Below are 13,186 nucleotides of genomic sequence, written 5' to 3' on the forward strand. Positions count from 1 at the left end.
ACCAATTTCTTCTTTTTTTTTTTTAAGAGCAAAATATCAGTTGATTAAAATTTATTCAAAAAATAAATGGGAAACTTTAATGAAACACAGTTACCAGAGAAGAAGTTCAGAAGGTGACTTAACTAGTGTCCATTGACAAAATAATGGTTAGATTGTTCTTAGTCTTGTGAAGTTATTATTTTATATTAAATATATTAGGGTGACATTGGTAAATAAGATTGTATAACTTTCAAGTGTACGTTTCTATGATACATAATCTGTATACTGCATTGTGTACCCACCACCCAAAGTCAAGTCACCTTCTGTCACCATATATTTGATCTCCTTTACCCTTTACTACCTCCCATACCCCACCCCTCTGGTAACCACCATCCTGTTGTGTGTGTCTATGAGTTTCAATTTTATGTTCCACATGTGAGTAAAATCATATGGGTCTTAGCTTTTCCTGACTGACTTATTCCACTTAGCATAATACTCTCAAGATCCATTCATGTCACAAATGGCAATATTTCATCTTTTCTTATGGCTGAGTAGAATTCTATAGTATCTGCATACCACATCTTCTTTATCCAGTCCTTTTTGGAAGGACCAACCCCTTTAATGATGCTGCCATGAAATGTGGGGGAAGTGGATATGCCAGTGCTTTTCCTGGCATATTTGGTCAGTTCTGCAGCAAATGGGTCAGGTCAGGTCAGGCTTTGATGCCAGGTAAGTGATGAAAAATCACTTTTCAGAGATTTTGGTTTTGGGAATTGTAGAAAAGCATTATCAGCCCTGTGTTTTTGTCTGCATTTTATAAGTAGGGATTGTGAGAGCCAAGGAGGTGGGGTCCCTGGTGGAGCTCGAACAGGGTCAGCAGTGGAGTGTAGGTCGGATCCAGGCAGTCGGCTCACAGTGTGAACTTTATGCTCGAAACACCACCGAAAATGGGTCCAGGAGGATTGGGTCTAGGGGGCTAGAGCCACAGCAGCCCTGGCCAGGTGACACTTTGGATAACACCCCGGGTCCAGGGATATCTGCTGCCCTCAGAGGGAGTGAAGGTCCAGAGTGGATGACATTAGTGGGGAGTGATTCTGTTCTAATGGAGGCCACCAGCTAATGTCTCTACACAGATGAAAGACCTTCCATATCTAACGCAAGTGTGAAAACCACTTTTCTTGGCCAACCCTCTTGGCATTAGGAGATAGGAGTCTTTCAAAAGCTTTGAGTCCCCAAGAGGACAGAATGCAAAGCCCATTCCCATGCTAAAATGCTGCTTCTGTGTTTCTGAGCCAGCTGGGTCAAAGGTGCTATTATAGAAACTTAAATAAGTCAACAATATTCAAAAGTATTGTTTTGGAGCAGAATGTCAATATATTTATTTTATTTTATCTAGAAATTCAATTTAATGGGGTGATATTGATCAATAAGAATATATAGGATCCAAGTAAATATTTCTATAGCATTTGAACTGTTGATTGTGTCAAAACTAAGTTTTTAGATCTTTTGGCTGCTGACATTGACACAGCAGAATAGTTGGGTAAGAAGTCAGATGAATTTGAATATTGGGCTGATAGGTAAAAACAATTACCTACCAAGGATGTTTAGAGAGATAACATGGATGCCTATTTTTCAGTCCACTGCAAAAATCAATCACATTTGCACAGAAAATCAGGCAGTTGAACCAACTGGGTAATTGGTCTCTATTTCAGCTTTACTTATCAAAAGTCATAGCAAAAAAAAAAAGAATCATATTCAAAGCAAAGAGTCACACTAAGCAAATTCAAGAGATTTAATAGGCACTATTTTTTCCTTACACAGAAAAATGTGAGCCTATTGAAATGTTTCATCTTAGGGAGCTATTTTTAGTTGCATGAGACACAAGGACTATATAATCATCATAAAGATGTCAGCGGCCCAGGCTTCCCCAGGCACCTGCAGGAATGATTCATTTGACTAATGACGAAGTATCTGCATATGGATAGAGTCATACATCTTCCATGCGTTAAAATAAAATATGTTATCAGTGCAGCAGAAAACACCTATATTCATACTTGGCAATGACTCCAGAAAGTCTGAACCCTAAAGTATCAAGAAATGACAACACTGAAATTCACTGTTGCTCACCTGGAGCACAGCTTCAGTGTTAAGGCAAAACCTACAATGGTCATTGGTGGGATGTCCCCAGATGCTTTATCCAGCTGTCCCCGGCTGGAAGCTGTCCAGCCCAAGACTCCAGACAAAATCTGGAAAAGCCAAAGATTTATGAAGTCCCTTCAGTTTATTAAACCATTGACAAAATAATCAAGAAGTGAAACACTGAGGTAGATGTCAGGAGTGGGTGATACCTGTTAAGTGTTCTTATAACATCCTCCTGGATCATCCAGCCCCTGGTGCTGAAGACACTGGACACCTGTGGTGGGAATGTCATGTTTGGAGACCCAGTGTGGGTGGGAGAGTGTTGGTTGGTTGTACTCACAGGGCACCGAGGAGGCAGCCTCGGCACATGGTCCGTCCACCTCAGATAGAGGATCTGCCTCTCAGGGCCCTGGGCCCCCAGAACACAGTAAAGGGTCACAGCCTAGAGAGAGAAATCAGGGTTTAGGGACAGGTGAAAGATATTTAGCTTGTGCTACAGATCACAGGTAAGGTGAAGGCTGCTTGAAAAGTCCTTGGTGAGGAGCCCAGGTGGTTATGGTGCACCTACCCCAGGACCTGGGTGTGGGAGGCAGACCTGCTGATCTCTCCCTGAGAGCCCCAAGGGCCTCACCTTGCAGCCCGCAGACTCACCTGGAGTTGATGGTGGTGCCCAGCAGGCTTCTCCACCAGTTTCATTTGGGGGGGGGGGAGATAGGGTTAGCTTGGGTGACAGTGCACCCTTTGGTGGCCAGTGGAGCGGAACCCCTGGGGAAAAGCCAGGTCCTCAGGCTGTGCCCTGTGCAGGGAAAACACCTAAAGCCAGCAGTCCACAAACAGCTGGCTGGCCACCCGGGCCAGTACAGCAGAAAAGGTGAGATTGTGTTCTCCTCCACCTAATGTTCCCTAAGCCCAGCTTCATCAGCTCTGACCAGGTGTTGTCTTTAGCGCCTGAAAGGCTTGAAACTTTAATTGTAAAGTGTTTCACAGACACACCATGAATCTCTCTCTTTCTTTTTATTTTTTTGCTGTTGTTTCTCAGACATTAGGCAGGTCTTGCTTATGTTACCTTGACGTCCCTTAAGCCAGTGCTGTATCAGAGTCATAAATCCATGCCCACTTACTTTTTCAACATTTTATAGTCATAACTCAAGGAAAATAACTCAAAGATTCTACTAGCAGGAAAAAAACAAAAGAGGGTCATTTCATGACCATTGAAAGATCACATTTTATTCCTCTGACACAAATCCTTCATTTTTTGCAAGATCTTTACTTTCTTTATAAGATCTTCAAAATACAATGTAAATTTTTTTAAAGTGTGATATCCAGGGTAATATCTATGCATGCATGCACAGGTACATGCGCGCGCACACACACACACACACAGCACAGAGCTATGCAGAGAATTTCAGGAAAAGCACACCGGAAACTAGTTACTATAGTCTCTCTAGGAAAGAAAAAAGACTTATTATTCTTATATTCCCTAGTACATGGTCTAAAGTTATATAATGTGTTTATATTCATAATCAGAAAAATAATGAAACACATAAGAATTATGTATGTGGAACACTTTTAAATAAAATGAAATGATAAAGGAAAGGGGGAAAGAGTCTGGCTTGCAGGTGGGCAGTTAGAAGCAGTAAATGCATTCTCCCCTTGTTAGCGGGACACTGCCATGCTACCTGCGGGGCCTGTCCAGGAGCTGGACAGTGTTGCTTAGGAACCCCATAGCCTGTAATGCGTGCTGCACTTGAAACAGAAGCACATCCTTGTGTAAGCCTTTATTTTACACTAAAATAAAAAGCTTCTACTAGTATATGAAGGTGATCTCCAAAAGACTGAATATAACGTATAAGAGCATTAACTTAAAATATATTGTGCTTGCTCTGAAGAAGCGTCTCGGTGGCCATGCTGTTTTGAAGGAAGGTATTATGATTTCTCTATTTTTAAATGGAGGTGGGCTTTCCGTTTTGTCTTTCTGTTTTCACCAAAGCACCAAGCTGTTGCATAGCGTGTTCCTTTCTGGTATAGCATCACTTTCGGTGCTGTCTTCCCAGAGTTCAACATGTTCCACATGGTTGCTGTGGGCCTGAGCAGCTCCATCCTGGGCTGCCTTCTGACACTCCTTGTCTACACCTACTGCCAGCGGTACCAGCAGCAATCCCACGATGCCACTGTCATCCACCCCATCGCGCCTGCCCCTCTCAACACCAGCATAACGAACCACATCAACAAACTGGACAAGTATGACTCGGTGGAGGCCATCAAGGTAAGGGATGGACAGCAACCACAGCAGCCAGATGTGCAAAGATGGCAGGTGGGCCCTGGGCTGCTGGCAAAGCACAGTGGCGGTGGTGCGGGTGACAAGGTGGGAACAAGATCACGGACTCCCGCGTATGATGAGCTGCCTTTTTAACTTTGCTTTGCCTATGGAAAGACAGCATCTTATACTGATAATGTAAGTTAAAAATAGGACATGGAAACAGCAACAGATAAAATGCTGGAAAATATGAGGTCATTGGCCAGTGTCCAGCTCTGCCTCCACTGTGCCTTCTGCATCCAAGGGGAGGTCATGCTAAAGAGAAGAGCTCCAGGCCGAGGACCAGTGCACACTGGGCAGTGGCTGTGAGGACCAGGATTGGGCAACCAGATATAGAGGTCCTTTCCAGGGATCGCCAAGATGACAAATCTGAGAAAAATTGTTACAGTATTATGAAGACTATCTTCAAATAATCTTCAAGCACAGTGAAGTTTTGTGTGATGTAAAAGGGCTGTGTGACTGGTGTATTCTGTTAAATTTCCTCGATGGGTGATTAACCCAGTACCTACCCCGGAAGTTAGAGTGAATGACCTGTCTCCTCTTGTTCCCCAGAAGAAGGACTGGGGTGGGTATTGGCATTGGAGCCGGCAGACCTGGGTTCGTGAGTTACTTACCAGCTGTTATTCACACTCACTGAGCCTCCAGTGTCTTCTCAGTTCAATGGGTCAGACTACAAGTTACTTCTCTGAACCTCAGTTTCTTAATTTTTAAATGGTTATAGCAATAGGTACTCTCTTTCACTATTGTGAGGTTTAAATAGACTAAGGTACTTGAGGCCCAGCACCCAGCAAATAGTAGCTTTTTTTTTTTTTAAATTGTGTCTAGATATGCGGTCAGACGAGCAACTAGAAAGACAGCCAGGGCCCTTGTCTACTGCACCCAACCTTCTTTGTTACCCACGTGAATGAGGGAAATTCTCATAAGCTATATTTTGCTATTCCTGTTAAGGTGGTGGTTCCCCTTAATATTCTTAGGGATTATTTTGATACACTCTTTCTACTATGATGGTTTCCTTTCAAGTTTTTTCAGCATCAGGTCCTAAGAGCCACAGTGTCCTCAAGTGCTCCCCGCTGCCACAAGGCCTCCACTCTCCACCATTGGAACAGAGCCTGAACCAATGACTTTTAGCCATGACCCCTGCTTACATGGGGATCCAGAACCCATCAGCACCTTATCCTAGTCAGGTGGCAGAGGTGGGGAGTGAAGCACATGAAATTAATAATACCCCCACACATCCTCTCAGAACTGAGCTCCCCAGTATGAGGAGGAGCATCCTGGGCTCCTTCTATGAGCAAGAACCTTTCAAACAGTCCTTCAGAAGCAAAGAATGGGCCTTCTCTAAACCTGATTCCAACCCATCAGCTTTTCTGTGGTCACTGTTTGTGATTTAAGCATCTGAAGATAAGTTAGCTGGTCTTCTTAAGATCCAGCAGCCACTTAAAATAATCAGAAATCTTGCTGGTATGAAGGCAAAGGACCTGGGGACACTGAATGTTGCCTATTACTAATAAAACCTTCTAGAACTTTTTTCTGATACCTTACCCAGACTAGTCCTATACAGTGGTCTCTGCCCACAACCCTCCCTCTTTACTTTGATCCTCTTAGTATTTACCCTCCACCTGGAATAGTTTAGCTCTATGAAAGTGTGGGTTGCAGCCCTGGCTGGTTGGCTCAGTGGTAGAGCATTGGCCCTGCGCAAGGAAGTCTCAGGTTTGATTCTTGGTCAAGGCACACAGGAGAAGCTTCCATCTGCTTCTCCACCCCTCTCTGCCACCCATGGCTTGAATGGTTTGAGCAAAAGTTGGTCCTGGGTGCTGAGGATGGCTCCATGGCCTCTTCTCAGGCACTAAAATAGTTCAGTTGCTGAGCAATAGAACAGTGATCCAGACGGGCAGAGCATCACCTGGTAGGAGGCTTCTCGGGTAGATCCTGGTCAGGGCACATGCGGGAGTCTCTCTGCCACCCTGCCTCTCACTTAATAATAATAATAATAAAAAGTGTGGTGGCTTTAATGACTATTAATAAGGAGGAACATCTGTGTCAGGAGTGCCTATGGTAGTCGCCTTCTAACACGTACAGAAAAGAAAAAGAAATTAAGGCATTTCAGATTTTATGCATTTACTTAAATAAATTTTATCAAAATGTCTTATCACTGTACCTGTCCTGGGTCATCAGAAACCTGCTTAAATATCCACTTAGTTATATGTGATAATGTTTCAAGTGTTTGTTAATTTGAATTTACTAGCATTTTAGGCTTCCTTGTAGTTTAGATTTAGGCTTTCTAACTTTTGGAAACTTCCTGCCTAAAATGCAACAATAAATTGGAAGCTATCAAAAATCTCCAACCTTATTCTAGTTACAAAGCAAATCCTCACTAAAGCCAATAATGTTAAGAAACAAGTGAGGAAACACATTTTCCAGTATGGACCCATAGCAGAGAGCTCAAATTCAACATAATTGTCTCCTAGTTATATTTTCTTTTGAAATACTTCTTAAATCTTTTATTTTTGTGTTTTATAGGCATTTAATAAAAACAACCTGATTCTAGAGGAAAGAAACAAATACTTCAACCCGCATCTCACTGGGAAGACTTATTCTAACGCCTACTTTACAGATCTCAATAATTATGATGAGTACTAATAGTTCTTACATTTTTTGGCTTCTTGTAATTCCCCAGTTCCTCAAGGCCTGTGCTCCATGAATGCCCATGTTTCTGAGACTTCAAAGATGAAGTTTGGATACATTTCAAGTGCATTTCAAGCCACAAGTGTCCCATTGCTGCCAAAAAATAGATGTCTTTAAAAGCAACAAAAGTCTAAATATGATATTGTGAAAATCTGGTCTACAATACTTGATCATTGTTGAATGAGACTTTGTGTGGAGTTTTTTAATGGTGTTCAGTCCATTTTTCTAACAAGTCAGTTGTTACCTTGAGATTTTTAATGAGTGTACCGCCTACATTGGAAGGAATCTTTAGAAATAGGAGCCTCCTCTGGCTCTTGAACATAAACCTTCATAATGTTTTAATTCAAGAAAATAGTCACTTTATATGAGAAAGCCCCCCAACACACACACACACACACACACACACACACACACACACACACACACACGGAGTGCTTAGGTCCATAGTATTGATAAAATGAAGAATATGAAAATGGCCATACAGTGATTCACCACGGACCTGCCATCTTCCCCATCTGGAGAATACTTGGAATTCTTGGAAGCAACTTGTATGTTTGTACATGGAATGATTCTTGCCTGAGGAAGCCCAGGACACAACCTGGCTTGCATCTGCAGAGGTGAAAATATGAGGTCTGAGACACTCCACCCTTGGACTTGATATGGTTTCTGTGTTACCATTCAGGGAGCAGAGGCAGAGACACAAAGAAAGAAAATTGTGCAGGTTGCTGCGAAACTAGCCTTATTCAGACTTTTGGATTTTATGGTATTCCAGGGAGCTCCTAGCCAAGCAGTTTCCTGGATACCTACCTGTCTGGTCCATTGTAATGTCTCGAAGAGCCGGTCTATAAAATAACCACTTGCTTAGCATTTGGACAGACTCTATACCTCCTCTCTCATTTGAACATTAATGATGCCACTGAAGAAAATATTGCAAGTACTGAAATATAATTGAAAACAACTTTTTTTATTTTCTATGTTATGGAAAGTATTGAAAGAACTGACATTTAATGAAAGTCAACTTTTATTATACACCCCCCTGATAGAACTAATGTATGGTGATCCGCCCCCTACCAAGAGCATTAATCTGTAAAGCTCATTTTCTGCTTCCCCTCGCTGTACATAGGGAGCTGCTCCCCAAGTTCCAAGCTGTCATTGCTACCTCCGGGTTGGGTGAGGTGGAGGTGTCTAGCTCTGGTGCCTTTTGATTTTAATCTAGTGTTGCCTTCCCATTCACTAACTCCCACTTCTCCCTGCATGGAGGCTACAGCATTTCAAGATGTACCTTGAGTAATCTGGGTATCTGGAAGTAAGGTTTTAAATGATCCTTGTGGTTCTGAGCTTTTCAGAGTGTTATACAATTCATAGTGGTCCCCAGTAGGAAAAAAAGAGGATGAATTATTTAGCAACAACTGATACATAACATATAACACTTGGTTGAATAATGATTGAAAGAAGGAACAAGATTGGAAGTCTTCATCTAATGCCTCAGGGTGTTGCGTTAAATGAGTCGGTGGACATCAAAACATGTTTTTATTGATCAGTGAACCTTCAGATTTGTGAAATATATACTATGGATATTGAGAAACAGAATCATTAACATATGTGTGTTTTCACCCTACCAATATAAAGAAACGGTTTCATAAAGTGTTGGAAAAAATCTTATGTTTAGTAATGTTCAAAATATTGTCACATCTCAAAATTTGCAAAAAATGGCTCTACTAAAATTAAAATGTAAATGGCAGGTGTACAGAGACTTGACTTGAGGTGCAGAATACACCATAGGGTGTGCAGATGATGTGTTGTGGAATTGTGCACCTGAAATTTGTATAATTTTGTTAATCAGTATTACCCCAATAAATTCAATTAAAAGATAAATAAATGGTAGGTGGGCTCTGAAAGGCCTAATAGATTGCAAATGAATGGTGCTGAGGGGCTTTGCAGTGGGGAGTTCACATTGCTTGTATGCTGTGTGGAATTGCTCTGTCTGTATGCAAAGTCCCATTCCAAGGGTGCGATATAGCCAGATGGTTTCCTAATTGTTCTTGGATTGGATTTTCACTGGATGCTTTCCTATAAGAAAAATGTCCTCACAGTAGCTGCTTTTTTTGAATCTCTGCTGCCCCCCCCCACCTAGTATTTTCTAAACCTAAAAGGTCATTCTATATCCCTAAGGAGAGGAAACTAATATTTCAAAAAATTATCACTGGTCTTCATGGGAAATGCTTCTAAATGACATCCAAGCTGACACGATGACGGAGGAAAGCACCCTTTGTCTACAACAGATTTGTTATGTTGTTGATCATATATCTTTTTTATTATCATTGCAAAGAAATTCCCTCATATTTGTTCCCTGCCACTCTGTTCAAAGGAAAATTATTCTGTCTTCTATTTCCTTTTCTCTTTTCTCTCTCCTTCTCTCCCTCCTGACAGATTTCCATTGGTTTAGAATAATTTCAGCTATACTCTATGTATTGTAACCAGCTATGGAGTAACTTTGTGTTTCTGTCACTGTAGAGCTGGTGCTCATGTGTCTGCTGCCCCTCCACAGCCCTCCTATGGCGGGAGCCCTCACATGTGGGCTCTCCTGGAGGGACCCACCTCCTACTGGGACCCAGTCCACACTGAGGCTTGCTCCCACACAATGTCCTTAGGCTGTGCCATTTTGAATTCCTGCCAAAACCTTCCAGGGACACATCACATTTTTCATTCCTATGTCACTTTTTTATTCTTTCCTCTTTTTTCTTTTACTACAAGAGGCACAATTATAAATTAATACTTTATGCTGCACCAAGCAATTTAATCCCACTGAAAGGGACCTAATGTCAAACGACATTAATCATTGGTTAATTTTTAGGGTTATTTCTGGATACGGTTAAAATTTGGCTGGTTTTCATGAGGAAACTACTTTAGGTCTCATTCAAATTCTTTGGAAGTGGTTCCCAGCATTGTTCCTTTCTCTGGACTAGACTAGTCACCATCTGTCAACTCTACAGTACACCGACATTTTACAGAAGGAGAAAAACACTAAAATTTCTTAAGTGACTATTCCATACCCCCCCTCCCTTTTTAAGGCCTTATGTTACACATGCATAAGACATATTTTTCTGGAACAGGTAGATTGTTTTTATTCAATGGTCATATGTTGTATTATCAAAAATTTGGTATATGTTACAGAAGCATCAGAAATGGAGACCTGTTCTCTTTTGAAAATATACAAAAGAGAGTATTTCACTCTACAATGAGTGTTAGAGCATCATCAAAACCAAATGCAAAGCCTGATCCAAAGTGTATGGTTCCCAGTGAAGGCTGTCTCACATAGTTTTCAAAGTATCACATTTGTTCTACCATAGAAAGCAATCAAGCTTCTTACCCATGACCAGAGCCAGAACCAATTCTCATTCATGTAACCGTGTTTTACTTTGCTGGCATGATAACAGTAGCTACTCTAGAACCAGAAAGGACAAAATGGACATAGACAACCTACCTATGGCATCTTTTAAACTGACAATTTTATTGGGTGGGGAACAAAATTCATTCCACCACATTTAGTCAGAAATTTGAGGCCAGTAGTTCAAACATTGTGTTCTTCCTCAGCTTGTTGGCAGTATAATTCCAGAGGGTCCAAATAGTAGATGAGAGGTAGTTCAAATGGTTCACACATTAGATAAAAACAAGCTTGGAGCCAAACCTGGATTCTGGAAAATCTAAACCATTTTGTTATGTTGCTAAGAAGAGAGCATTGTTAGCCACCCTCTGTAAATTCAGATAATTTAATTTCCTATAAAAATTTGCCAGTGCCTTCTTTAAAATAATTAATCATTTCATGTGGATATTATTAGTTTCAATTCAAAGCAGATGATTGATCGGCTGTTCTTTGAGGGAAATCATCTTCCATGCCTCTTTGAACTCAGGAATAGAAAATGACTAAGAAGCACATCACCCTCAGATGTACTTTCCATCCCCCCATGGAGTGGCACTGAAAGAGGTGTCACGATGTGTTCAGAATTTAGGTCAACCCAGCCTCTGCCTTCCAGAAACTGACATCACTTTAATCTTACATCCTCCACAAAACACCTTGGCGTTTGCCTTGTCGTGGGAAAGCCAATGTGATGCCTATAGAAGGTACAGGTCAGGTAAGTCCGTAGATATGGTAAAATCAGTCACAGGCTGCTGACAGTTGACACAATGGGGTGAGTGGAATGAGAGCCACCTAGAATATTGCCTGCTGGTTTTTTTTTTTTTCTCTTTATTAAGTCAGTGTCAAACTGCTTCACAAGTTCACAGAAATGTCACTGTTAATTTAGGTTAAGAACTTTATGTTATTTTCTTTGCTAAATTTGATTGCTTTTCCTCTGTACAATGACTGTTGGCCAGAATTGAGGTTGAACTTCCACACTTTGAAAGAAAGCACAGTATGAACTTTTAAACCAAGCATCTACATTAACCACCAAATATTACATCATTGGCAAAAAAAAAAGCACAAACTTGGTCCAATGTAGGATTCTTCCAAGGTGTGTAAAAAGCATTTGTGTTATGCCATTTGACCTGACTTTTGAAAATGCTATGAAATGTTAAAAGCCTCATTCTGTGTTAGTTTGCTGTTGCTGTTTTGTGATACCAAAATAAACTTACTTGGGATTGTTTCATTTTTTAAAAGACCATATATATTAATCATAACAGATCTTTTTTTAAAAAAAAATAAAGAATGAGATAGCATTGCCTTCCCCTTAATTTAAATGGGAAAATGGAGCTTTCGTTGCCCTGTTGGAATGCTTGTGGATTGCTGTGTAGTTCCTCACAGGGCCACTGAGCACACCATGCATTTTTTTTTTCTTTCAGTTCTTAACATTCAGTGTGAAATACAAATTTCCAATGGTCTTCACTTTAATCTTTCTGTTCGTCAATTCACTGGTCTTAAATACTCACTTGAGAGCTATCCAGGCTCATATCTAAGTTGTTTGATGACACCTGACAGATACATTGTTTTCAAAAATCAATTTAAGACACCAATTGTGGCAACCCAGGCACAAGCTCATTGCCTGTTTCATTGGATCAATTATGAGAGTTTAGGGATTTCCCAACTAATCAGCAGAAACCAACTCCCAACTCTCCCAGCCTCAGCTCTGAGGGAAACAAACATATTTATTCAATATATGCTAAAATGAACTGTTGTTACAGAAGTAAAACTTTTGCTCTTGATAAATTGCCAATTCCATAAACCGAACTTATTCTTTTCTTAAATGGTAAATTCATGAAGAATGATCCTAAGTACTGTTAACAATGCAGCAATCTTCATTTCATAGCAACCCCTTCCTCACCTCTATCTGGGACAAAATAAGAGAATCCTGATTATGTACAGTATAAATTGTATTATATTTTTTGTACTTAGGTTTTATGTAAATAGTTTGTCTCATTCAATTGTATGTGAGCATTGAAATAAATCCTACCATTTAGGAAACATTTAGTGTCATTTTTCCTTGCATAGCGTCAAAGTCCCCTGTGTCCAGATGTGTTCCAGAGCTATCACTACTTGAAGGAAAGCATTTCAGCAAAGTGAAATTAGACGGCCTCCTGGGTAAACTCCATAATATGCTCTTGTTGGTTCTTCAGACCCTAAAGCCTCTTGAGTGGTGGCAAACACAGACAGGACCAACCAGCTTCATGGTTCTGTGAAGTAGTAAGGAACCTTTAGAAATATTTCTATGGACAATAGCAAAGGCAATCAAGTTTTTAATTTACAACTAGTTGGTATTGCATACTGTTGAGGATGGATCTGTTCAGTTTTATTATGCTCATATTCTCTCCTGCACACCGTATTGCATTCTTCCTTGCACAAAACAAGTTTTTTTATAGAATGAACCACTATCAGTCAGCATGGACAGAGCTAAAAAGATGTCTTCCCAGGAAAACTATTGAGATCTATATTTCAGTATTCTCTCATATATATGTATATATGTATGTATATGCACATACATAAAATATATACATATATATACATGTATATGATTTTCAACTGACCAAGAAGCTAAAAAGGCTCATTTAATATAGAGCCCAAAAATTATAATA

General features: G+C 40.5%; 1 protein-coding gene across 2 annotated transcripts in view; it reads left to right on the forward strand.

The window, feature by feature from the left end:
- SEMA5A (semaphorin 5A) overlaps window positions 1–12,578 on the forward strand; it is a 487,022-nt gene extending 474,444 nt beyond the window's left edge. For both annotated transcript variants that reach the window (XM_066374585.1, XM_066374594.1), the window contains exons 22-23: window positions 4,173–4,384; window positions 6,956–12,578. In XM_066374585.1, coding sequence (XP_066230682.1) covers window positions 4,173–4,384; window positions 6,956–7,075 — 332 coding nt within the window. In that variant the 3' untranslated portion in view covers window positions 7,076–12,578. The remainder of the gene's footprint in view (window positions 1–4,172; window positions 4,385–6,955) is intronic.
- Window positions 12,579–13,186: the final 608 nt, after the last annotated feature.

Source organism: Saccopteryx leptura, chromosome 1 (assembly GCF_036850995.1).
Source record: "Saccopteryx leptura isolate mSacLep1 chromosome 1, mSacLep1_pri_phased_curated, whole genome shotgun sequence".
Lineage (NCBI taxonomy): Eukaryota > Metazoa > Chordata > Mammalia > Chiroptera > Emballonuridae > Saccopteryx > Saccopteryx leptura.